At 48.1% G+C, this 27,038-nt stretch overlaps 1 protein-coding gene across 7 annotated transcripts; it reads right to left on the bottom strand.

Moving 5' to 3' along the window:
• Nucleotides 1–714: 714 nt before the first annotated feature.
• On the bottom strand, nucleotides 715–23,761 carry CD22 (CD22 molecule). Of its 7 annotated transcripts, none has more exons than XM_077854809.1 (15): nucleotides 23,518–23,752; nucleotides 12,040–12,081; nucleotides 9,753–9,808; nucleotides 9,135–9,512; nucleotides 7,906–8,199; nucleotides 6,518–6,784; nucleotides 6,127–6,390; nucleotides 4,827–5,084; nucleotides 4,351–4,614; nucleotides 4,007–4,270; nucleotides 2,678–2,774; nucleotides 2,429–2,504; nucleotides 2,149–2,273; nucleotides 1,853–1,937; nucleotides 715–1,565 (listed from the first exon to the last, which is right to left on the bottom strand). In XM_077854809.1, the coding sequence occupies exons 3-15, from the start codon at nucleotides 9,784–9,786 to the stop codon at nucleotides 1,434–1,436; spliced, it is 2,538 nt and encodes an 845-aa protein (XP_077710935.1). In that variant the 5' UTR covers nucleotides 9,787–9,808; nucleotides 12,040–12,081; nucleotides 23,518–23,752; the 3' UTR covers nucleotides 715–1,433. The 7 variants fall into 7 exon arrangements, 6 of the variants coding, with proteins under 6 accessions (XP_077710935.1, XP_077710934.1, XP_077710940.1 ...); XM_077854808.1 differs by having other exon boundaries at nucleotides 9,753–9,813; nucleotides 23,518–23,750; XM_077854814.1 differs by having other exon boundaries at nucleotides 9,135–9,282; nucleotides 9,753–9,813; nucleotides 23,518–23,749.
• Between the last annotated feature and the right edge of the window lie 3,277 nt (nucleotides 23,762–27,038).

Consider the following 27,038-nt stretch of genomic DNA (forward strand, 5'->3'; position numbering starts at 1 on the left):
GCACCCACCACGGGCCAGGAATTCGCATCCTCTCGCGGATTCATGGACCACATGTTTCTGCTTCTAAGAATAGGTGGAGAAAGGTCAGACCTGAGAAGCGGAGGGGAAGCTGGAAGGGACCTCGCTGGAAAGTCAGAGTTAGCAGAACATGACAGGGAACTGGTGGCAGTGACGGTAGGTAAGAGAAAAGCGGTGAGGTTTCTCAAGGAAGTTGCCTTTCGAGAAGCTCTTGGGCAACTGTGGGCAACTTGGGTCATGACCAACCTTGGCAGGGTGACTTTTGAGAGCAGCTTGGAGTGACGGAGAGGCTTCCCCTTCTTAGGTCCATCTTATGAGGCAAAGAAGATAGCAATCTGGTTTTTAGAGACTCTTGGCTGTTGTGTCAGGTTTCTTATAATGTGACTCCAGCATATGTACGATTGGCCCTCACTTCCTCTCTTGAACCACCGGCACCGTGAGTAGTGGCAGCTCCATTTTACAGACATGAGGCTCAGTAAGCTGGTGAGCTTGCCCAGGGTCCCTGAGCCAGTGAAGTGGAAGAGTCAGGGCTCAGCCTCCTGCCCGTCTGCCTGCAGGGCCAGTGTGTTCTTTGCAATAAGACAATGGACACCCCCCCCCCGCCCCAGTCTGATCTGAGGTTGCCTCCATTCATTTCCCTTCTCCCAAATCTCCCCATTCTCACTCTGACCCCACGGGCTGGAAACAGTGCACAGGTTCTTTGAAGTGGCATCTGAGCCATTTTTATTGTGCAGCTCTGTGTGTTACACGTCTGTCCACATCGGCATGTGTCTCAGCCCCCTAGGCCCCTGGGGGAGGGGTGGGGGGTCGCAGCAGCTAATGGAATGCCTCACTGACACATGGAGGAGAGCCCAGCCCCAGCTCAGGACAGCCCCTCTTTCCCTGCTCTTTGCCCCAGAGGCAGAAGAAATTAGGCACAGGATTCGTGAGTGGGGCTTTCAGAGCAGGGGTAAGGGGCTCGAAGGTTGGAGAGGGAAAGGAAAAAAAATACAGTAACAAGCTGATCCCAGCAGGGACACGGCCCTCTGGGGACAGGGTTTGAGAGGGGTGGCAGATGGTTGGGGATGGGCGAGATGATTTGGGCAGTGCAGGGTAGGTGTTTAGATGACTCCCTGGATGGGAAGGAGAGTGGACGGGGAGCAGGCCTTCAGGAGCTGGGGGCAGGGTTACCAGTGTTGAGAGGGGGGCCTGTCTCTGGGCCACGGAGGAAGTTCTGTGCGCCGACTGAGGTTTCGGTAATTGTGTGCGTGTGCATGCATGCGTGTGCGTGTGTGCGTGTGTGTGTGTTTGTGTGTGCATGTAAGTTGGCGGGGAGGCCGCGGGACTTTGCAGCTGAGCAGCAGGCCCCGGGCGAGCTTGACGCCCACCTGGCCTTTGCAGTCTCTCAGAGCCTCTGCTTCCATGGGGTTGGCCTGTCAGTGCTTGAGGGTCACGTACTCCACCGCTTCCTGGCCCAGAGGCCGCTCCCCAACCCCAAGATGAACCAGCTCCGAGTAATGGATCCCCTCATCTTCTACATTTTCTGGAACCACGTTCTCATAGTCGCCCTGAGAAAGGCCCTGTGTGAGGTTGGCTCCTGGTCTGCATCCCCTGCCTGTTGTCTCTCTGGCTCCTCTTGGGGGTCCAAGAGCCCAAGCAGGTCCCTTTGTCCACACATGCTGGCTGCAATCAGCTTCTCAGCCTGGGAGGTGCAGCCCTGGCTCTGGCTGCACCTGTGCCTGGGCAACCCCCTTCCCCCCAGCCTTTGCCACCACTAAGGCCGCCAAGTCCTTCCCTTTTGGGACTCACAGCTGAGGCCAGCCCCCCCCCCCCTTCCACAGCCCTGCCCTCTTACCACTCGACGCTTCTGCAAGACAGAGTAAGTGACGGTGTCGTCCCTGTTTGGAGAAGGTCCCTCTGCCTCCAGGGTCCCTGCATCTCTGAGGGAGGGTAGATGTAGATGGATGGCCGCAGATGCAGCCTTTCGCTCAAACTCTCTTATTTCCAACTCCCCTAGACCCCGAGAGCACCCCAGAGCAGAGCCTGGCTCATGGGTGTGCCATAAAGAGGGTAGGTGGGACACGAGCTGCTCCTCCCGCTGCCCTCCCTGGCTGCCAGTGTCACCATCCCCCGGGGACCCTCGCTCAGTACCTAGTTCTTGGTGTGTTGGTCTCGCCAACAGGAAATCGCAAGGTGGCGTAACTGATGGCATCTTCCATCACAGGGTTGTAGCAGCCCAGGGAGTGGGGGTCTTCGGAGACTGGGACCCTTCTAATCTGGGAGAGAGACAAGGCCTCAGTTCCCACCGCTCCTTTCTCCACCTGAGTCCCCCACCCCTGGCCTCTGACCCCCAGACCTCCCCACAGTGTTCTTTGCACCCCGTCTTTGATGCATCTCTGTCTGCTCTGTTTCATCTTTTCCCATATCCTACCTTTTTATTCCTCACAAAGAAGCTCTGCCCACTAGAATTTTCCTGGAGCCCCTGCTGGCTCCGTATCCTCTTCCAGCTAGGAGATAAAGACCAGCTCGGTGAGGATCAGGGCAGTGGGACCACGACCCTGTGCAGTGGGCATCTGGGGGCTATGGGGTGGCCAGCCAGGGTCCTTCCAGGGAAGGAGTCAGGGAGAGCCGAGGACCTGGGCCTCAGGAGGTGCTCACCTGGGCCTCGGGGGGCGCTCACCTGCGCTGCAGCTTGACTCCCCAGAATGCCAGGAGGAGCGTGGCCAGACAGAAACCCACGCCCACGGCCACTCTCCTGCCGATGGTCTCCGGGCTGTCTGGTGGGGGAAAGAGCGACCGTGAGTTGGGAACGCTGCCTCTCTGGGGTCACGGCTGGCTCGTTCACCGGGAAGGCATCCATCCTCCACTTCTCTGCGTGGCCACTGCCCTTGCCTATGCAACTTCTCCTCCCACATGCACATAGGGGAGGGGACACAGGGAAAGGGAAAAGCCGGCCCCTGCTTCCCGCCCCCCAGGCCCCGTTGGGAGGAAAGGGCTAATTCTTCCCAACACACACAATATGCAGTAAAACCTACAACTTCTTTAGAGGCAGCTTAACCAGACTTATCAGAACTTAAAATCACTTGGCCTTTGACACAGCATTTCCATGTAGGGACTTCTGCAGCTGTCCCTGAGGGGTCAGAGCTGGGGACACTCAGGGCTGTGGGAAAGGCACAGGGTAGACGTGCATGGGAATACAACGGCCGTGCAGCCCTGCGGGCAAGAGGCAGGTCTCCAGGGGTGTCTACAAAGGGGAGACGCCTGGAACAGGTTTTTATACAACATGTTGCATTTCCAAATAACACACTCAGGTCTCCAAGCTTTGCAGGCCATGATCTCCTAAATTTAAAGTCAGGCTCCAAGTTTAATCTGAAAAGGGCAATAAATCAATGAAATATCTTCCCTATTGTTTTCAGACTCTTCAGACGCCCCGTACACGCAGGGATATAGAACAAGCTCCGAGTGGAATTGTTACATGGAAAAAAAAAAAAAAAAAAGAACATCCAGGGCAACATGCGAGCTCTCCCACAATTTGCGAGATGAAGGGTATAGAGACATAGATCCACTTATGCGACTGTGCGTGTGCAGAGTAGCTCTGTGAGGAGAGGCAACCAGCTGCCAGTAGTGGAGACCTTCAGGGAGGGAGGGGAGTCCTCAGGGAGAAAGAAAGGAGAGGTGTCTCTACTATTTACCCTTTCATGCTGTTTTATCTTACCTTGTCTTAAAAAAAAAAAACTACTGAAATCTCAAACGATAAAGAGAAGCAGCCTATCAAGGGTGAGACAAAGAGAGACCCGGTAGCAGCTCAGGATGTCTGGAGGGCAGGGGCAGCCTGAGAAGCAACCCCCCTAGAGGGGGTCAGAAGAGACTGCGAGGAGGAAGACAGGTTAGCCTGTGTGGAGCAGGTGCCGTGCGGGGGTGACCCGCTGGGCTGCCCCAAGGACAAGGGAGGGGCAGCGGGGGAGGGAAGGAGAAGGAGGGGCAGAGAAGGACAGGGAAGGGGCCTTACAGTAGACAGTGAGGGTGCCGGGGGGCGACTGGCCTGTGCCCAGCCGGTTGGTCGCCTGGCACCGATAGGCGCCGGAATGCTGGACCTTCACCGGATCCAATCTCAGCATCTGATCATAGTGGCGGAGGTTTTGGTTATTCCAGTCAAACCAGGCGTACTGGAGGATGGGAGGGTTGGCATCGCTCTCGCACGTCAGGACTGCCTTCTTCCCCTCTATCACTTCGTCCTTCGGGCTAATGGCCACGCGCAGCATCCTTGGTGCGTCTGTAGAGAGACGCGAAGAAATCAGGATCCCAGATCACTGTCACCTGCCGTCCCGCGTGTCTCCAGCACCCGCCACTCACACAGCACTCGGAGCATCTTGGCCTCAGACGTGGTCTGTCCAATGGAGTTGTTCACCAGGCAGTTATAATTGCCGGCATCTTCTGGAGAGATGGAGTCAAAGCTCAGTTCTCTTCCTTCCTTCAGGAAGATTCCATTTTTCTTCCAGAAGAAGCGGACATCTCTGGGGCGGCTGCTTGAGAAGTTACATCCGAGGAGGACTCGGTGCCCGGAGTGAATCTCAGAAGAGGGGCTGGTCTGCTGGACCCTGACATCCTTGGGGGCATCTGGAAAGCAAGGGGCTCCGGCTGACCTCTTGGGTCCCTTTCCCTCTTTCTCCCCCACCCCCAACCCCAGGATTTCCTCTCCCCTTGGCCTTGAGGCCAGACTCTCAGCCCTCAATTCTCTGTGAAGGTTCTGGCCCAAGCCCCAGTGCCCTAACCTTAGAGCCCATTTCCCAGCTGCGCTACCTCTTGGATCCCCTCGCCCGGTCACTCACGCTGGACATCCAGGTTGACAGAGGGAGCCCACGAACACCACTGGTTACAGGCTGCACAGGCGATTGGCCTGGCGTCCCAGGAGACTTTCTGAATTACCAGCACCTCAGAAAATACTTTATTCCGGGAGCCTTGGACATTCCATTCGTATCGGCTAACTCGGGGATTACTGGAATTGTAGTTACAGGACACGGTCACATTGTCTCCTTCTCGAATCCGCGTGGGGTTCTGAATCACTGCGGTCACCTCCTTGGGGGGATCTGGGAAGAAAGCAGACAGATGGGCAAGGGAGAGTCAGCTGCTGTCCAGACTGCCTTCCAGGGCCGCCTCCCCCACCCCTTAGGCACCCCCCCCCATTTTCACACAGTTCCTAAATTAACCAAAGAAAGGCTTGCGCTTCCCTCTTGCATCTGTGTAAGGACAGGAAACCTGGCCACTTGGCCTGGCTGTGGTTTGAGGCAAGATGACGTGGTGATTCAGAGCAGAGCTCAAGTAGAGAACGCGGGGTGTGTGCGAGGCCGAGGGGCCCTGCCTGGGGGTCTCCGCAGGGGCCTGGGCTGCGGAGCAGGCCTTCACTGGGGGGTTGGGGGGGTGGAGAGGGAACAGCACAGCTCTGGACCAGATGGCCAGACCCTGTGACTCAGTGTTGCGTGACTGTGGGCCGTGGGACTCAGTTTGCTTATCTGTCAGATGGAGTCCTAAGGGTCCCTAACCTGCCAGAATCATTGCAAGGAGGAAATGAAACGAAATGAAATCCTCACTCCAGAAGCATTGCTGCCGCTGCTGCCTATGGCGCACCCAGTGTCGACACGTTCAGGATTCGAGCAACCCCATCAAAGTATCTGGCTCGGACCCTGACATTAGGGTCCAAGGATCAAACTTATGGATTCTCTTTGTCCTGGGCTTGGCTGCCTGACAAGATTCCCTGTGCTAAACAAGGTCTGACCCCCGATGGAGAGGCGATGAGACGCTTTACTCCAGTTCTCCTCCAAAACGTCAGGCCCCCTCTGGGACTCAGCCACTGCCTAGTGGCACCAAGCCTCCGTGTCCCTCACAAAGCCCTGGCATCTGGCAGTTCATTCATTCAACAAACATCTACTGAGCACCTGCCACGAATGAGCCAGACCCTGTCCTGGTGCTGAGTATACAACTGGGAACAGCAGCAAAGCATCCACCAAGGAGCGTACGCGTTGGGAGACCCCGGCCTCTGCATGCCATCCACTCTAGGACCCAGGAATGGCCTGCGCTCCATCTGCCTTCCTCCTTAACCCTCAAGAACCCAGAGGCCCTGTGACTACTCACATTGGACGTCTAACTCAGCTTTCTGGCCAACTTGTCCAAGACCAAGGCTGTTTTGTGCCAAGCAGGAGTAACTCCCAGCATGCCCGATGAGGACCGCTGGGATCTGGAAGTCCTTGCCTGTAATTCCTGGCACTTCTCTATCATTGTGATACCAGGTGTAATTTGTTGGAGGAGGATTGGCCAGTGACACACAGGTCATCTCTACTCTATTTCTCTCCTTAGCTGGCGAGGAGAGGATCTCAACCCTGGAAGGTTCCGGAGCATCTGGAAAAAGGTGCAGAGGCAGGGGAGGGAGGTGAGCAGAGGCCTCTGTTGTTCACCTCTCAAGGGCCTTGCTTCCACCCCCTGCTGACTCCCTGCCTGCCCCCCTTCCGGCTCCCAGGAGGCTCACAGTATACTTGAAGGACCACTCCATCCGACTGTCCCGAGCCTACATCATTGAAGGCCTCACACTGGTACTTTCCACTCATCATCTTGGTCACAGGGGACAGAGTTAGTGTGAATGTCTCCTGCTCCTGCAGTGTGTTCCCATCCTTGAGCCAGGTTATTCTCCGGTACTCTGGGTTGCTGCTGATGACTTGGCATGTCATGATCACAGACTCTCCCTCTGTTACATTGGCTCCTCCGGGACTGACCTCAATCTTCAACTTTGGGACATCTAGAGGAGCAGAGAGGCAGTGGGAGAGGGGGTAGGGAATTCTCAGAGGGTGTGACGTGGTGGGAAGTTGCAGGGCTTCGATTCACATAAAGCAGCGGCCTACACTTCGCGTGCGAGTGTGTGCAGCCACTCGCCACTCCCCTGGTCCACGGGGGTGGGCTGGCCCAAGGGCCCAGGTGACTGTCTCAGACTCTTAACGTGTCTCTCTGCTCTGAGCATCACTCCTCCAACTCGTTCCCAGAAGTTCTGGTCTCCACCAGCAGCCAGCTGTCTTCCTAACTCCGTCAGACTTTGCCACTCCCCTAATTGAAACCATTCAGCGGACTCCACACCCAGAATAAAATCCAAAACCCTGCTGCCACCTATGAGGTCTGGCCGTGGCTCATCTTTCCTACCATTGGGCCCTTGGGACGCAGGGCTGAGGCTCTCCGGCCCCTTGCTCTGTCCGGCCCCTTGCTCCTACCGCCAGGCCTTAGTCCCAGGACTAAAGCCTCTTCCTGGGATCTTCTGGCAAACACCTGCCTGCCTCCGTGTTTCCCTTCACCCAAGTTCACCTCCCTCTCTCGCTCCCTCTGGCCAAGCCGGGCCTTACTTCCTCCTGCTACACTTATCACTGCCTCCAGTTAAGTTCCATATTTCTTTGTTAATCTGTTCATTGTTTGTCTTCCCCACTGCAGTGCTAGCTCCTCATGGGCAAGAACAGGCCTGGCACCTAGGAGGCTCATAGTAAATATTTATTGAATGAATGAATGAATGAATGAATGAGTGAGGCACAATGACATGAAAACATTTCTTACCCCAACACCCTCCCCTTCTGGGGGAACAAAAATACTTAACCACATGATCTCCAACTCACGTCATGGCTCAAGGATATTGAATTATGTTATTCTGTTAGACCAAAGCAGATGCTATGATGAATCTGTTCCCTGAAACCCTGGGGCTGACCACTGGGGTGGTGGAGGGACGCAGCCCTGGCTGGACCTACCCCAGCTGCGTGGATCCACGCACTGATCATGCTTCCTTCTGTGTAGGTGCCCGCTACCCTCTGCACTCTCTGAGGGGTTGGGGAAAAGAGACAAGACCCACGTCCTTCCCCGGGGTGGGGCACCGGGGACACTCACGCTTCACATCCAGGCACACCGTGTCCTCAGAGAGCACCCGCTCCGCTTTGTGATCCCAGAGCTGGCAGGTCAGGTTCTTGCCGTGGTGCGTCCACTGCGGCCGGAAGGTGAGCTTGCTCTGGGTGGAGACGGTCTTAGTGCTCAGGGAGGTCAGGGTGATGGCAGGCTCCTGCAGGGACCACTTCAGTTGGATCGGGAACCCAGGGCAGGAGAAATTCAGCAGGCAGGTCAGAGTGACTTCCTGGGACTCCTGGATTTCTGGAGGGAGCTGGATGTGAGGTGGAAGCGGCGTCTCTGCGAAAGAGGAGGGGCCGTGCTGGAGGCCTGGGAGACCTTGGGGGGAGCAAATGCCAGCCTCCCACACCTGGCGTTAGATGCCCCACCCCAATTAACCCCTCAGGAGCCCCCCTCCCCCCAGCCGGTCCCTTCCACCTCTCTCTGGGCCTGCCTTTCTCTGCTTTGGGTCACCTTTGCTCAGCCGAAGCATTCTCTAGAAGGTCTTGTGAATGCTGATGCTCCTTAGGAATCGTATTTTATATTTATATTTTATACTTACCTTGTGTCCTTCCCTGATGTGTGCTCCCTAAACATTTGCAAGCTCGCTCCCTCACCTCAAGGGAATTTTATCAGTTTAGGTCACCATGCCTTTCTCGGCTTCCTGGAGGACAAACCTGCCTTTGTAACGGCCTCAATGCTGGACACACCCAGCATGGCATTCCTTTAGGGAATCCCCAGGGCTGGGCCACCCTAGAACTGCAGGTCTGAAGCTACATCCATCATCGCGGTGGAGGGCTGCTTAGGACCCCCCTCCTCCTGCACTGAAGAAACAGGCTGTGGGGTAGAGGTCCCAGGCCTATGCTCGACTCATCTCCTACAGGGGTCTCATTTAGCCATGGAGGCCTTATTAGAATTAACCATCAACATTAAAGCATTAGGAGATTTCACTTGAAAATCCACATTTCCATCTTCTCTTGAAAAATCAGGCAACCCCGGATCCAGATTCCAGAATGGGCGGGAGCTAAGTGGCAGGTGAGATGCTTGAGGAGAGACAGGTGCCGAGGCTGCAGCCTGCCACAGCCTGCCACAGCCGCCACTGTCTTGTGTTGCCTGAGTCACTTACTGGCACCTCCTGCCTGGCTTCTACAGGCAGCCTGGCTTACACCCCTGTCCCCAGAGTTGAGTGGTTCCCACCTCCCTCCTTGCCCACAACCCATCCCGCAAGGTCTTACTAGAGACGTTGAGGTTTATTTTCTCCATCCATTTGTCAGTCTTCGTATTCACTCTGATTCCCAGCCAGCCATTGTCCTCTTTAGACACAGGGTTGATGCGGAGGGTGCAGTTGACTCTTTCGTTTCCCAGGAACTGAACCCTCATCTCCTGAGGAGGATTATTACTAAACTCTTTGGTCTCATAGAGAATGGACCCCTGGAAGTCCTTGGTGGTGTCATTATATTCATAGTTGCTGTACACGGTCAGCTTTTCCAGCCTACTACCACTCTCTGGAATCGTGTAGCAACAGGGAATCCAGACGCAGGCCTTTTCCCAGGTGTAGAGAGTGTGGGGGTGATCAAACCTCCAATAGGATGAGTCAGAGAAGGCCAAGTATTCTGGAACCCACCACAGTGATCAAAAAGCTTTATTGAGAGACATAAAGAGCTTTCAAATGAATAAAGACTCCCCTCCAAAGATGGAGAGAGGAAGGTACACAGAGAAGTGTATACACACACACACACATACCCTGCCTGTCCCCACCCTCCCCAACACTCACTCTTTGCTCCAGAGCTTTCCTCCTCCTCCTCCAGCTTCCACAGACATCCCAGAACCCAAGCCTAGGCCACAGTTCTTACCAAGGAGCAGGAGCAAGGGGCCGAGGAGATGCATGGTGCTGTGTCTAGGCAGGAGCCTGGGCTGAGAAGAGTTTGTCTTTGAGCCATCTGGTCGCTTACTCTTTTCAGATGGCTTTTCTCGCTCACCCACCAAGCCCCAATCCCTCTTCCCTGATCGTAGGAGGACCACCTCTGGTTGTATTGCAGGATGTGAATTCTGGAAGTCTGTGGGGCCTTTTGTGGATATGCCATGTCTACTCTGTCTGCCCAAGAACTCTGTTCAGCTAGCCTGTCTCTCTTCCTAGCCCGCCTGCCTGCCTTCCTTCCTTCCTTCCATCTATCCATCCATCCACCCATCCGTCCGTCCATTCATCCATCCATAATTTTACAAACTTCCTGCCCAGCTCTCAGGCTTTGAGTGGCACCAGACTACTGGATGCCTTGAATCCCAGGCCTTGGGGTAACTTGAAGCTCACCTTGAGACAACTAGTGAAGGATTTTATGTAGGGGAGAGCCATGGCCAAAAATCTGATTTTAAAGATCAAGAACAGAATTACTCTAAAACTAATTATTAAGTGTGATTACAGGACAGCATTTAGAGGGCTCTGGGAGGACTTAGGAGAATGTGGTCCAAGAATCCCACTCAGATAAGCCGGGGGACGGGGGACGCTAGGAGAAAACATAAATCAGCCAGGTGGGGTCATGCTTTCAGTAAAGGCAGTGACTCTCTCAGTACCCGCCAATTGTTGCCAACTGGGGACATGAGCTCAACACTTCCTGATCTTCTACTGTTTTAAGAGAAATAAGAAGCCAGATTTTCATGTGAAATGTCCTGCAATCAGAAACCAACCAACCAGCCAAACAAACAAACGTGGTGCTGGTCAAACAAAACCTGTCTATGGGCTGGAGGCAGTCCAAGGGCCTCTACTTCACAGCTGCTGCCCATCTGTCTCTCTTTGAGACATCAATGAGCTTACCTGCCACTTTACTAGACTTTTACATAGAGTTACATTTACATAGAGTTAAATTTAAGTCCCAATTTGCATGGCTGGGCCCCTCTGTGCTGGTCCCTCTGGGGTTAGCAGGATGTGTGACAGAGTGTGTCTCCGGTCTCATGCAGACCTGCACCCCTCCCACCTGGCCAGCGACATTTCCCACGCATCAAAGGCCCCTCACCCCCTCAGGCTGTTTATCTCCTCAGGCTGCGTGGCTCATGCCAAATGCTGTTGGGTGTCTAGTACCTGGGTGGGGAAAGCTAGCCAGCTTGCTGAGCAGGAAGGAGTCTGTCCCCAGGCGTAGTATGCTGGGCTGGACCAAGCACGGGGTAGGGGTGAGAGCTCCAAACTGGGGCAGACTCTCCAGGCAGAACTGACACCAGCTCTGCGGGTGCTAATAGTGCTACACAGAAAAATGTCTTCAAGGCCACATCAACTTGAGAAAAGCTGGGTTAAAAAGGTAAATAGATTCTTTACTGTGGGTCTTAAGTAGATTCTTTACTGTGGGTCTTTTTGATCTCTTTAATCAGCTGTGTGAGCATGACACGTGTCCCCACATGGGGCCTAGAGTACAGTACATTGCCCACACTTCTTTCACCACAGAACCGATTTTACATTTCCCGTGAACAACTTGGCAGGGTTACAGGGTCAGTGTTTTGAGGGATGCACTTTGGGTCCCCTTGGGTTTCCACAATAGCTACGGCAAGGGCTAGATTCCATTCTCTGTGGCAAAGACTAGCCTCCAGTAGCTGGGCCATCGTGCCCTCTCTACCACCAGCCACCCTCATGGAGGAATGGCTTGAGGACACCTGGACAAGTAGGAAAGGGCACATGAGCAGAGCAGAGCAGAGCAGGGCTCAGAGCAGGGCTGCATGCTCAACCCAAGCAGCTCCAGGCAGTCTTGGGACATAAGAAGTGGGACCACAGACCTGGAATTGGAAGGCTGCTGAGACAGGAGAGGGTGTGGAGGCTGGGGACAATAGGCATTAAGCACAAAGACTCAGGACAAGACCATGCTATCCAGGCCTGTGGCCTGCTCATCAGAGGCCTGTTGAGGGCCTTGCAAGATCTCAGAGCCAGCCTCCCTGGGTCCATTCTTCCCTCCTGGGCATCTGGTGACCCATCTTACTCTCAGAAGACTCATCAAGCCCATCAGGGGGCATACTCAAAGACAGGGCTCAGAATCAGTTATAACACAGGCAAGAGAGAGAAGGGCTTCCCGCTGTGCTCCCAGCTCCAAGAATTGTGCCTGGCACACAGCAGCTGCTCCATACTGGCTTGCTGAATGCAAAAGAGAGAAAAATAGTTTTTACCTGTTTTCTTGTGTCTTCCTTCTTCGGGGACCCTGGCAGCATCTGAGAGTGAAAGGGGAAGCACAGTGAAGGATTTTCACTCTCCTTGGCCACACCCCCTACCCCCTCTGTGACTCTCAGGGCAACCAAGAGGCATGGCGAAGTGGAGAGTTGGGAAAGGAGGGAATGAGGGCAATGTGGGCTCGAAGGCAGATTGGAGGACACATTTGGGCATCCACGGTCAGTTTTTAGTTTCAGTATATGGAGTTTCTATATCAGATAGTTAGAGCTGGTTCCTCCACAACTTCCCCTCTATCCAGCTCTCAGGAAATGCTAAAATTTCAAGACAAACAGATTAGAACTGCCAGTCTGCTGGAAAAGGCACAAGGCAATCTGAAAGTATTTGTAGTTTAGTGATACCATCCAGTTATTCTCATTCTTATACTTTCCCTTCAGAGGCAAGAATGGTCAGGAGTCTGATTCCTACTCACACTGATGCTTCAGTGGCTCCCACGGTTCTATGGAAGAACACATAGATATCAGGAAGCAAAAAGAACTTACATGAAGTGTCATTGAATTGGGCAAGTCATGAGACTGGAACCTTACCACTTGGTCAGCCTTCTAGTGGCATCAGACAAAGCCATTCAAATCCTACAGATGATCAAGGAAGTCTCTGAGTAATCTGCATCTGGCATCACCAAACTCTACTGATGGCCAGCCATTGAGAAGGAAACGGAGAAGGGGAAGCACAGCTCATTCAAAAACAGTAATGTTCTGGAAAGACGTATTCTTCCCTATTTCTTTTGCTGAGAACAACTAAAAACCCTGGATGTTATAAAACAAGCACAAGAAGACACCGAAAGATTGAGAGAGGAACACACTGGTTAGGGACCTTGGGACCTGAGGAATGATATGATGGCGAATTCCCTGGGTTTTCTCTTTACTTTATATACCCCAGATTGGATACTGAAGAAGCAAGCAACTGGAAATGCCAGTGGACACAGATAAAAGAATGCTCAGCAAAACTCTGCTCCTCTGGCCAAAAACTGAGAAAGGGGCAACCCAGAAAGACAGACATCTTTCAGGCAATAACTGTTCTACTCCAGCTAACTATCAGAAAAATCTGCTGCTTCACTCCCACCCCTGACAGCAAAGGCTGAGTGGGGCCCTAGACTTCCACCTTTGCTAGGCCATAATGAAGAACCCAGGCCACTGCCCCATACCACATCTGAGTGGTGCCAGGCTGAGTGTGGAGCTGGGCCCTCCATCCCCACTGGGCTATTCCTCCTCACAGTGTCATTGGAGACCACATGGGGAGCCTGAACATTCACCCCCACCCATGGTGATCATTCTCCTCACTGGAGTGATGTAAGAGGAGATCTAGGGGAGAGTCAGGACTTTCACTGTCACTCAGCGGTCATAAGCCCACCTACTAGTGGAATCTGTATGGAAACCATGTGGAGAGTAGTAATGAAGTACCCCTCCCACTCCCAGCTAGGGTGATATTAGTAGATGCATACTGGGGAACCTGATCTACTCCTGCCCAGCAGTAATAAGAAAACTTCACTCACACACACACACACACACACACACACACACCAGGTGTCAAGAGAGGCTGAGTGGAGAACCTGAACTTCTACTCCTATTTAGCAGTAATGAGGCAGTGCCCCCATTATTTTACTGAAGCGGTGGCAGGGGAGACTTGCTAAAACACAGATTTAAATAAGATCCAATCCCATAAATAATACCCAAACTGTCCAAGTTTCAATTGTAAATCATTTGGCATACTAAGAACCAGGAAGTTCTCAAGCTGAATGTGAAAAGATAATCAGACACAAACACCAAGATGACACAGATGTTGGAATTATCAGACAAAGATTTTAAAGCAGCCATTATAAAAATTTTTCAGTGAGCAATTACAAACATGCTTGAAACAAATGAAAAAATAGACAGTGTCAGCAAAGAAAGAAGATATAAAGAAGAAAATTTTAGAACTAAAAAAATACAATGACTGAAATAAAAAGCTTAATGAATGGGCTCAACAGCAGAATGGGGATTATAGAAATAACAATCACTGAAATGGAACATAGAACAATATAAATTACCCAGTTTGAACAGCAGAAAGAAAATAAACAAACAAACAAAAATTAACAGAGCCCCAGGGGTATGCTTGGCTAGTATAACAAAAGATCTAACATTTATGTCATTGGAGTCTCAGAAGGAGAGGAGAGGCAGGGTGAGGCTGAGAAAATATTTGAAGAAATAATGATTGAAAAATGTCCTTAATTTGACAAAACAAAAACCATGTATCTACAGATTCAAAAAGCTGAGTGAATCCCAAACAAGATAAATCCAAAAAAATCCATGACAAAACACATAATAGTCAAACTTCTAAAAATTAAAGACAAAGCAAAAATCTTGAAAGCAATCACAGAGAAATGACCCATTACCTATAGGGAGAAACCCATTTAAATGACAGTAGCCTTCATACCAAAAACCATGGAGGCCATAAGGAACTGAAACAACATTTCTCAGATACTAAAGGAAAAGAACTATCAACTTGGAAACCTATATTTACTGAAAATATCCCTCAGGAATGAAGAGGAAATCAAGACATCTTCAGATAAGGGGAAAACTAACAATTTTTAACCAACAGAGACCTGAAAAGAACAGCTAAAGGGAATTCTCTAAACAGAAAGAAAATGATTTTTTAAAAAAAGAAAGAAATCTTGGAACATCAAAAAGGAAGAGCAAACCTATGGGTAAATACAATAGACTTTCCTTCTCTTCTTGAGTTTTCTAAATTATGTTTGGCAATCAAAGTAAAAACTAACACTGTGTAATGCTGTTCTTAATGTAGGTAGAAGAAATATTTATGACAATTATAAATGGGAGAGGGTAAAGAGATGTGAAGGTTGGTGAGATTTCTATACTTCACTTGAACTTGTAAAATGTTGAAACCAGTAAACTTTGGTAAGTTCTATATAATGTAATACTTAGACCAATCACTAAAAAGCTATGTAAAGTTATTTACTCAAAAACTCTAGATAAATGAAAATGGAATTTTAAAATTGTTCAAGAGACCCACAGGTAGGAAAAAAAAAAAAACGGAGAGAACAGAGAGAAATCAAAAGCAAACTGACAGGCTTAATTAAGCCTTACCATGTAAGTATTACATTAAATGTAAGTGGTGTAAATACACAAATGAAAAAAGAGATTGACAGAGTGAATAAAAAACATGACCTAACTGTATGCTGTCCATAAGAAAATAACTTCAAATATAATCAAGTTAAGTTGAAAAATAATGTAAAAGGATATACTATACTAACATTAATCAAAAGAAAGTAGAGTTCTTCCAAAAAATTAAAAATATGTGTTTGAGCAATTCTCCTTCTGGGTATTTAGCTGATAGAAATGAAAACATTAATGCAAAAACCATGGGAGTTCCTCAAAATATTAAAAATAGAACTACAAAATGGTCCAAGAATTTCACTTCTGGGTATTTATCCAAAGAAAATTAAGACACTAATGCAAAAAGATATGGCACTTCCAAATTCACTGCAGATTATTTACAATAGCCAAGACATGGAAGCAACCTAAGTATGCATCTGTAGCTGAATGGGTAAGGAAAATGTGGTGTGCACATACAATGAACTATTATTCAGCCACAAGGAAGAAGGACATCTTGCCATTTGTGACAACATGGATGAACCTTAAGGGCATTATGCTAAGTGAAATAAACCAAACCGAAAAACAAACATTGTCTGACCTCACTTGTATGTGGAATCTAAAAAACAAACACAATGAACTCATATATACAAAGAACAGATTGGTGTTTGCCAGAGACAGGAGTTGGAGAGGTGGGCAAAAAGGGTGAAGGTGGCCAAAGGTACAGGCTTCTAGTTTTAAAATAAGTCTTGGGGATATAATATACAGCATGGTGACTATGGTTAATAATATTGTTATATTTGAAAGTTTCTAAGAGGATATATCTTAAAAGTTCTCATCACAAGAAAAAAATTATAATTGTGTGGTGATGGATGTTAACTAGACTTATTGTGGTAATCACTTGACAATATATAAAATTTTGAATCATGTGGTACATTTATGTTATATGTCAATTATATCTCAATATAAGTAAATAGGTAAAGTAGACTTCAGAACAAAGGAAATGACCAAAGCTAGGGAGGGATATTATATTTTAAGGAAGGGGTCAAGCCACCAAGAAGACATTTTGATATGTGTATCAAACAACAGAGCTGCAAAATATATGAAGCAAACCCCAACAGAAATGAAAGGAGAAGTAGAAAAATTCACGGTTCTAGTTGAAAACTTCAGCACCCCTCCCTCAACAAATGATAGAGCAACTAGACAGAAAATCAGCAAGGACATAGAAGAACTCAACAACAGCATCAACCAACAGGATCTAATTGACCCCAAAACAGCATAATACACATTCTTTTCAAGAACCCATGGAAAATGTACCAAGATAAACTAAGTTTAGGGCTAAAAAACAAGACTTAAAATTGTTGACATAATTGAAATCATGTAGAGTATATTTTCTAATCACAATGGAATCAAACTAGAAGTCAGTAACAGGAAAATCTCCAAAGACTTGGAAACTAAACATCACACTTCTAAATAATCTATGGGTCAAAGAGGGCATCTCAAGGGAAATTTTTTTAAAAAATTGAACTGAAAGAAAATGAAAATAGAACTTATCAAATGTTGTGAGACACAGCTAAGTATGGGAGGGAAATGTATAGCATTGAATGCTTACATTAAAAGAAGAAAAGCAGGGCACCTGGGTGGCTCAGTCAGTTCAGCGTCTGCCTTCGACTCAGGTCATGCATGATCCTGGGGTCCTGGGATCAAGCCCTGTGTTAGGCTACCAGCTCAGTGGAGAGCCTGCTTTTCCCTCTCCTCCCCACGTGTGCTTTATCTTACTATCTCTCTCTCTCTCTCTCTCAAATAAATAAATAAATAAATAAAATCTTTTTAAGAATAGAAAATAGGGACACCTGGGTGGCTCAGTGGTTGAACGTCTGCCTTTGACACAGGGTGTAGTCCCGGGGTCCTGGGATTGAGTCCCACACCAGGCTTCCTGCATGGAGCCTGCTTCTGCCTGTGCCTATGTCTCTGCCTCTCTGTGTGTGTGTCTCTCATAAGTAAATAAAAATAAAAGCTTTTTTAAAAAATATAAAATAAAAGAAGAAAAGCTTCAGGGGCACCTGGGTTTGTTAAACAGCTGACTCTTGATTTCAGCTCAGGTCATGATCTCAGGGTCATGATATCAAGTCCCACATCAGGCTCCACGAAGATACCAATAAAACTGACAAATCTCTAGCAAGGCTAACAAAAAGAGAAGACAAATTGCTAACATCAAGAATTAAATGGTATATCACTATAGGACCTGTAGACATCAAAAAGGTATTAAGGGAATACTATGAACAACTCTATGTGCATAGATTTCAAAACTTAGATTAAATGGATCAATTCTTCAAAAAGTACAAACTACTCAACTCACGAAACTTGAACAACACTATAACCACTGAGATAATTTAAAATATGAAAAAGAACTCTCCAGGCACATATGGCTTTACTGAAGCATCCAAGACAATGTTTAAAGAAGTAACAGAAATTCTACATAATCTCTTCCAGAAAACAGTCAGAGGAACACTTCTCAACCCATTCTCTGAAGCCAGGATTACCCTGAAACAAACAAGTCAAAACAGTATAAAGGAACACTACAGACCAACACTCCTCATGCATACAGGAGCAAAAAACTTTTACCAAAATATTAGCAGATAGAATTCAGAAATATATAGGAAGAATTACACACAATGACCAAGTGAATATTATTCCAGAGATGCAAGGCTGGTTCAATATTTGAAAATCAAATGATGTAATCATATTAATACATTAAAGAAGAAAAATCACGATCATATAAATTGTTGCAGAAAAAAGTATTTGCAAAATTCAACACACATTCATGACAAAAACTCTCTGAAAACTGGGAATAGAGAGGAAATTTCTCAACTTGACGATCTATAACTCACCTAAAAAACCCAAAGCTAAAAAAAGTATGCGGTGCTTTCAATAAATAAATTAAGTATTCAGTACTTTCCCCCAAGATTGGGAACAAGGCAAGGATGCCCACTATCACCACTCTACTCAGTGTAGTACTAGAAGTTCAGCAAGATTGCAGAATATGAGATCCACACAAAAATTAGTCACTTTTTAAAATACTGACAATGAACATATGGAAATTGAAATGTAAAATACAATTCCATTTATAATGGCTTTTTAAAAAGAAATAATTAGATGTAATCTAAAAACATATATAAGACTTGTATACTGTAAAAGTATACTTGTATACTTGTAAAATGGCAAAACCCTGCTGAAAAAATAAAAGGAGACCTAAGTAAATACCATATTCACAAATTGGAAGACTAAACACAATAAAGATGTCAATTATCCCCAAGTTGATAAGCAGATTTAATGTAACTACTCTCAAAATCCCAGCAAAAATTTGTGTAGCTATAGACAAGATTATTCTGAAGTTTATATGGGAGAGAACTACAATAGAATATTTCTTTTCCTTTTTAAGATTTATTTATTTATTTTAGAGAAAGTGCATGTATGAGCAGAGGGTGGGACAGAGGGAGAGGGTGAGAATCCTCAAGCAGAGTCCCTGCTGAGCACAGAGCCTGATGGGGGCTCAATTCCAGGACCTTGATATCATGACTTCAGCTGAAATTGAGACGGTCACTCAACCAACTGAGTCACCCTGGTGTCCTTAGATAGAACATTTCTGAAGAAGAATAAAGGGGTAGTCAGCCTACCCTGATTTCGAAGCTTATTATAAAGTAACATACAGTAATCCAAACTGTGGTATTGGGGGGGGGGGAAATAACACATAGATCCATTGAATGAACTAAAGAACCCAGAAATGACCCTAAATAAGTGTGGCCAACTAATTTTTTATAAAGAAGCAAAAGCAATCCAATGGAATAAACATAAGTCTTTTCAACAAATGGTGGTGGAATAATTGGCTATATCCATAAGCAAAACATGAGCCTCAACCCAAACCTCACCCTTTTTACAAAAATGAACTCAAAGTGGATCATAGATTGCATGCAAAGCATTAAACTATAAAATTTTTAGAAGGTAATATGGGAGAAAATCTTTAGGATGTAGGGCCTGATGAAGCATTCTCGGACCTGAGACCAAAAGCATTACCCCTAAAAATCTATAAATTGAACTTCATTATCAAAATTAAAAATTTGTGGGGGTTTTTGAGGGTTTTGGGGATTTTGCTTTGTTTTGTTTTTCTCTGTGAAAGCCCTTGTTAAGACAAGAAAAAGGCTAACTACAGACTGGAAGAGAATATTTGCATATCTAGAATGCATATATATGAAGAACTCTCAAAACTCAACATTAAGAAAAACTCAAATTAGAAGACAGCATTAATCCTAAAAATAAGACAGTAAGTTATTTTACCAGCAAAAATTAGTTTATTTGAGAATAACAGAAAATTGCAATGTGGGACAAGCAAGCTATGGTAAAACCACAGGCAGGCCCAACAAAGGAGAGGAACATTATTTTATGGACAAGGAACAAGTTAAAAGAGGTTGTTTGGAATAAAAGTCCACTAGAGAAAAGCACAAGTCCAGGGTGATAACAGTTTCTCATTGGCTGAGTTCCAGGGATAGTTGATTTCTTGTAGGAGATGCAATGTGCATTTTTTCTCCTGTTGGGGTCTGCAATTGAGGATTCTTTCCTGTTGAGAATTCTTCTTTTGGGGTCTGTAGTTAACCATTCTTTCTGTAATTGACATTGAATTGGTGTGGCTCCCCCTTTTAGCCTCCCCTTCTAGCCTCCCTGCTCCATTTTCGTGAGGGTCCCCTTCATTAATTTTCACAGTGGGCAAAAGACATGAGATATTTCACTGAAGATGATATATATAGATAGTAAATAATCATATAAAAAGATGTTCACGATGGGTGTTGCATGCAACTGATAAATCACTGAATTGTACCCCTGACACTAATAATAATAAAATAAAATAAAATAATAAAAAGATGTTCAACAATCATAGCCTTAAAGAAATGCAAATTAAGAGCACAATGAGGTAATACTACCACACACCTATTATTATTAGACAGCTAAAATAAAAAAATAGAAAAAAAATAGTGGCAATATCAAATGCCAGAAAGGATGTGCAGTAACTGAATCTTTTATATGTTGCTGGTAGGAATGTAAAATTGTCCAGCCACTTTGGAAAGCAACCTCAAAACAATTCCTCAGAAGGTTAAATGTATAATTACCATGTAACTCTTCACTCCCACTCCTAGGTATACACCCGAGAGAAAAAACATATCCACCCAGAAATTTGAACACAAATGTTCACAGTGACATTATTCATAAAAGCCAAAAAGTAGGAACAGCCCAGGTGTCCTTCAAGTGATGAATGGATAAACAAAATATGGTATATCCACACAATAAAATATTTAGCAATAAAAGGAAATAAAATACTGATAGATGCTGCCACACGAGTGAACGTGGAAACATTAAGTGAAAGAAGCTGATCACAACAGACCACATATTATATCATTCCATTTATATGAAATGTCTAGAAAAGGAAAATCTATAGAGATACAAAGTAGATTTAATGGTTGCCTAGAGCTAGGGTGGGGGTACTGGGAGGAAATGGCAGGTGACTGCTAATGAGTATGGGTTTATTTTGGGGGTGATGAAATGTTCTAAAATTGATTGTGGTTGGGGTGCCTGGGTGCCTCAGTCAGTAGAACATGAGACTCTTGATCTTCAAGTTATGAGTTTGAGCTCCACATGTGGTGTGGAGTTTACTTAAAATAAAACATTTTAAAATTGGTTGTGGGGATGGCTGCACAACTCTGAATATACATAAAACCACTGGACTGTGCACTTTAAGTAACTGGATTGTATGGGCAATTAGAAAATGGGCAAAAGTCATGAAGAGACATTTTATAGAAGGGGATACACAGATGGCTAATAAACACCCAAAGAGATGTTCAACATCACTAGCCAGCAGTGAAATGCAAATCGAGACTATGATAAGATATCACTACATAGCTATCAGAACAGCCAAAATAAAAGCTAATGACAAGACAACATGCTTGTGATGATAGAGTGAAACTGGATCAGTCATACATTGCTGGCAGGAACGTAAAATGGTTACAGCCACTCTGGAACATAGTTTGTGAGTTTCTCTAAAAACGAACAAAATACACCTACCGTACAACTCAGCAATTGCATTCCAGGGCGTATATCCACCCCCACACACACTGAAAACTTATGTCAACACAAAAACCTTTACACAATTGCTCACAGCAGCTTTATTTGTAATAGCCAAAAACTGGCAAGAACCAGCACGTCCCTTAGGAGGTGAACCGTTAAACTGTGTTCCATCCATACCATGGAGTGGCAATAGCACAGCACAATAGTGACACACACAACTCGGATGATTCTGACGGGCATTCCACCGAGTAAGAAAAAAAGTCAACCTCAAAACGTCATAAACCATATGATTTCTTTTATGTAACATTCCTGAAATGACAAAATGATAGAGATGGAAAACAGATTACAGGTTGCCAGGGTCAAAGGGAAGTGGGCTTGACTACAAGGGAGAGCCTTGTGGTAAGGGAATAATTCTGGATCGTGATTGCAGTCATCGTCACATACATCTAGACATGTGATAAAAGGACTCGGAACTGTACACACACACTGTACTAATGCCACACTCCTCGTTTTGATACGCTACCGTAATTGCATAAGATATGGGCAAACTGGACCTCTCTATTCAACCCATGCGATTTCCTGTGAACCTATAATTATTTCAAAATAAAAAGTTCTATTTTTGCAACTTCCCATGATTCTATAAGTATTTCAAAATAAAAAGTTATAATCCCCGGCAATCTCAATTGCTGGTGGGAAGGGTCCTGAAGGTCTCTGACAGGAGACCCACTGGGGACTGAAATCCCTGATAGCCACCTAGAAGGAGCACCTGTGGCCTCTGCTGGCATAACTCCAGGCATTGCTCACAGTAACAAGAGGAAACTGGGCAGCAAGCTGATGGACATGCCTTGCTGTCTGGTGGCCAAGGCCTATGGAGAAGGCCAGGGTGGAAGCACGACTCCGTGACATGGTGCCCTTACTCTTCCTTCCATCTTTTCCTCCAAAGAGGTAGATGACCTCCATTTTGGGTGATCAAGTGTTCTAAATACTTTCTGTAACAGATGATTCTTTCCTGTTGATGAGTCTTCCTGTAACTGACAGTTCTTCCTGTAATTGACATCAGGTGGTATGGTGGGTGACCACCGTTTTGGGTGACTCCCCCCCCACCCTCCAGGGAAGCAGTGGAGCTAGGCAACTAGGTGCCACTGTGAGCCCTGGCTATCACCCCCCACCTGACCATGTGCCCCAGGACTATAAGGTGAGGATAGTGATAGGGCCTTCCTCACAAGGTTAGGGCGGCCACACGTGTGATGCACTTAGCTGCATGTGCAGCTGACAACAAGCATGTGGCAAACAGACCTGATTCAAATCCTAGTCCTACCAATTGTCAGTGGTGACGTCCCTCAGATTCCCTTCTTTTTTTTTTTCTTTTTAAAGATTTTATGTATTTATTTGATGGAGAAAGAGCACAAGCAGGGGGAGTGGCAGACAGAGGGTGAGGGAGAAGCAGGATCCTTGCTGAGCAGAGAGCCCAATGTGGGGCTCCAGCTCAGGATCCTGGGATCATGATCTGAGCCGAAGGCAGATGGTTAACCGACTGAGCCACCCAGGCGGCTCCTGAGTTTCCCTTCTGAGGGAGCTGATGATATTGGATATTGGCAGCACCGACCTCATGGGCGGCCTGTGAGAAATCACTAGCACAGCAAGCACTTTGCACGATGGCTGTCATGGAATGAGCGCTCTGCAAAAGTGAGCTGTTATTGTTAGGGATATTGTCACTTGCTGTGCTTGACTCCATGATGACACTGAGTCACACACCTCTGGCTACTCAGCCCTACCCTGGGCTTGACAGAGAGACCCTATGGTTTCCCTCCCATTCCCCGGGGAAGGTATTCCAGACACACCAGACTGGGAGTGGGCCTTCTGCCTGTCTCCTCCTGTCCTGGGAGCAGGCCAGAGTCAAGAGCCAGGAGGGTGGGGAAGAAAGACACTTGGCTACTCCTGAGCAGTGCTGAGTGTCCCCAAGCCTGGCCCAGGGGAGGAGGCTTTGGAGTAGCCCTCTCTGGCCTGGAGCCTTTTCATCAATGAGGATAACAGAGCCGCCTGGCACAGGCACTGTCCACAGGACAGGATTGGGGGCCACCAGGGTTGGCTTGTCTCAGCCAGGAGGGACCCGGGAGGTTGGCGGGAGAAGAGTGAAAAGGAGACCCACGTTGCCATGACCCTGGCCTGGTGCCCAGGTGTCCTCCTTCCTACATGGGGTGGCCTGTCCGTGCTCACCTCTACTCTAGCCCAGCCAGCCGTCATCTCAGGCATCTGTTCCCATCTCTCCGAGCCACCGTGCCATGGGTTCTGAGTCTTCCTCAGCTTGTAATTTCCCAAGGGAGGGGTGCCATCAACGTTTTCCTGTTGACGTGGTCAGTGTAGATGGAGCACACTTGTGTTCTCCTCAAACCCGTTCCTTCCACCGTCTTCGACAGCTGAGGAAGTGGCTATCTTGGATTCCTGTTTCCCTCCCCTCCAGCTTTCTCAAAGCTCCACCAATTCTTCTTACAAAAGAGGTCCTGACCTGTCCCCTCTCGCCATCTCCACTTCCTCTCACTTGGCCTCCTGAGCCCTCTGCCTGCATCTGCTGACCAGCTGTGCTCATTTTCCGCACAGCTGTCAGCGGGGTCTTAGAAACCTCAGCCCCTCCTTAACATTCCTCTGTGTATAATCCTCCAGCAACAACCCAATCTGCCCGAGTGAAAGCCTGAGTCCTAACCGTGGCCTCTAGGGCCTTCGGTGACGAGGCTCCCTTGGGCAGCTGCTCCGGCTCTCCAGCCCCCTCCAGGCAAGCTGGTCTCCTTCTCGCTCCTGAACATAACAAGTACATTCCCACCATGGGCCTTTGTGCCTGATCTTCGCTTTTCCCTGGATCTCCATTCCCCAGAAATGGACAGAATTCTCTCTCTTGCTTCCTTCCTCTCTCTACTCAAATGACCTCTTTCTAGAACAGCAGCCTGGCCCTGCACATTCCATCCTGCCCTGCTTAATTTCCTTCTTAGCATGCTCACTATCTGACCAACACTTGTTTATCTGATTGCCATCCATCCGTTCCACAGAATGTCAGCTCCACGAGGTCGGAGAGTGTTTCTTCTCGGTCACTATGATACCCCTAGAGCCCAGCATAGGCATGTCACATAGTAGGTGCTCAGTAAACATGTGTCGATGGAACAGATGAATTCTGGGAGAGTCCAGGACGAGGGGTGGAGCATGATATCCTGAATTTTGGTCCTCCTTGTGTGTCGTCACTGACTGTGAGTCCCTCCTACGAGATGGCCTTTGCATCAGATCACTTCATTCTTCCTAAACTTTAGAGGTTTGCCTATGACCTTCGAGACTTTCATCCTGTAAACCTTTATTTCCTACATCTCTTTAAATCATTCACTTGATTGATTTTTGTTTTTAACTTAGCTTCCTCCTAAGCTTGTATTTAAAAAAAATAAATCACCTGTTTGGTATGCCGGCTTCTCTTTGTTCTGATCATGCTAATATGTTAATACATATTAACACAAAAGTTGCTGTCCATTCCTCCTGGGATCCCCTGGCTCATCAGCATGGTGCTTGGGTAGCCCTCTGGACAGCACAGGGTTACTCAGTCCCTCATTATTGACAGTGCTCTGCTCCTCAGGGCGAAGTCCTTCGGGGCATTCCTCCCAGGCCAGACCTGCTGGAGCCAGGGTCTGTTGTCAGAGCACAGGTGTGTCAGGGCGGGGTCCATGCTCGTGTGCAGGAGATCCGGTGGGGACGGCCCCTGGAGCTGCTGTGAAGCCGCTGCCGTTCTCTGCCCCGTCCCTGACCACTCTCCGGCCTTATTTTCAGCCCCTGGGATTTTGCCAAACATCTTCCCACTTGGGGCCTTCACATACAGTGTCCTTGTGGGACTTTCCTGTCATTGGGACACCTCCCTGGGCTCCTGAGATCCCAACACACACTTCCATTCTGTGCTCTAAAAGCCCCCCTTGCACGTCTCTCAGGAGCAGGTGCCACAGGTGACAAGGCTCCCTTGGGCAGCTGTCAGCAAGTCAGGCATTATGCATGAGGTCATTTGGTCAATGTCCTCTTCTCTACAAGACTGAGAGAGCCCCACGAGGAAGGGGCTCGGGCAGGCATCGGGTGTCAGTCCCCTCCCCGCCGCTCACAGCCCCACTACCACCCTCAGCCCCACTACCACCCACAGCCCTGCCCTGCTCCTGCACGTGGACTTCCCATTCCCATTCCGGCCTCATCACCTTCTCTCTCAACATGGTTTGGTTAGTCCTGCCTCTTGGTCTTGACTGTGGTCTCTGTGGTATCCTCTGCCTTCATCAAAAACTAGGGGAGAACAGCCCTGTTCAGGAGCCACACCCAAATGGCAGCTCTATTCTCAGTGCTCTCTTAACCCCATTTGGCCCTTGAGCCCCTGTTGCTTCTCACCAAGATGACGGAGCGCACAGTAGTGAGAGCTCTGGGCCCTGGGTGCAAGTCGGGGCTGCACAGTTACCAGCGGGGGGGACCTCAAGGAAGTGACTTGACCTCTGTGTCTCAGCACTTCTAGGTTCACAAACGTCAATGCGCCAGAATCACCTGGAGGAGTCATCAAAACAGACTGCTGGGCCCCACCCGAGTTTTTAGTTCTGTAGTCTGGCATGCGGCCTTGAGAATGTGCCTTGCTTCCTTTTTTTTTTTTAAAGATTTATTTATTTATTTATTCATGATAGACACAGAGATTGAGAGAGAGGCAGAGACACAGGAGGAGGGAGAAGCGGGCTCCATGCCAGGAGCCCGACATGGGACTCGATCCCGGGTCTCCAGGATCACGCCCTGGGCCAAAGGCAGGCGCCAAACTGCTGAGCCACCCAGGGATCCCCCCCCCTTTTTTTTAAGATTTTTATTTATTTGATAGAGGGAGAGAGAGAGTACAGGAATGGGGCAGGGAAGGGCAGAGGTAGAGGGAGAAGCAGACTCCTCATTGAGCAGGGAACCCAACGCAGGGCTCGATCCCAGGACCCCGAGATCATGACCTAAGCTGAAGGTAGATGCTTAACTGACTGACCCACCCAGGTGCCCCGAGAATGTGCCTTTCTAACAAGTTCCCAGGTGATGCTGATGCTGCTGGTGCAGGGACCCAACTTGGAGAGCCATTGTCATACCAGTTAGAGAAGGTAAGTGGAGGTTAGTTCACGTAAATCGAGTAGAACCACTCATAGTAAGCGCTCGACAACTCTTAGTTATTACTACCATTCCTCCCAGAGAGTCTGGCAAAATTCAAATTGCCAGCGGGGGTTATGGAAAAAAGAATAACTGAGACCAGGGCCTGGCCACTCTGTTTCCTAGCTCTGGGACCCTAGGAAAATCCCCTGGCACATACACTGAACCCCAGTGTTATCTTCATGACACGGTCCCTTCCCAGGGCAGCCTGAATTCCTGAAGGGGCTCCATACACAGCTGAGGCCTAATTAGTGTTTCTGAAACCAAAAAAATACACTTGGAAAGGCTGCAGCTGCGGAGTACGGCCTGAATGCGAGGGACAGCAGTCAAACCCCCACAGGCCCATGAAACACCCCGAGCTGCAGGGGACAGGAGGGAATGTCAGTGCGTGAAGAGGCCTCAGCCCACAGCTGCCAGCTCAGAGTGGGAGCGGCGTCAGGGCGGGTGGCCTTGGGCTCGGGGCTAGAACACCCGGGCCCTTGTCCCCACACGGGACCTTGCAGGGGGTGGGGAGGGCGACAGCAGGCTCCCCTAGGACGGATCAGAAATCATCAGGATCTGGACAGGTG

Source organism: Canis aureus, chromosome 1, assembly GCF_053574225.1.
Source record: "Canis aureus isolate CA01 chromosome 1, VMU_Caureus_v.1.0, whole genome shotgun sequence".
Lineage (NCBI taxonomy): Eukaryota > Metazoa > Chordata > Mammalia > Carnivora > Canidae > Canis > Canis aureus.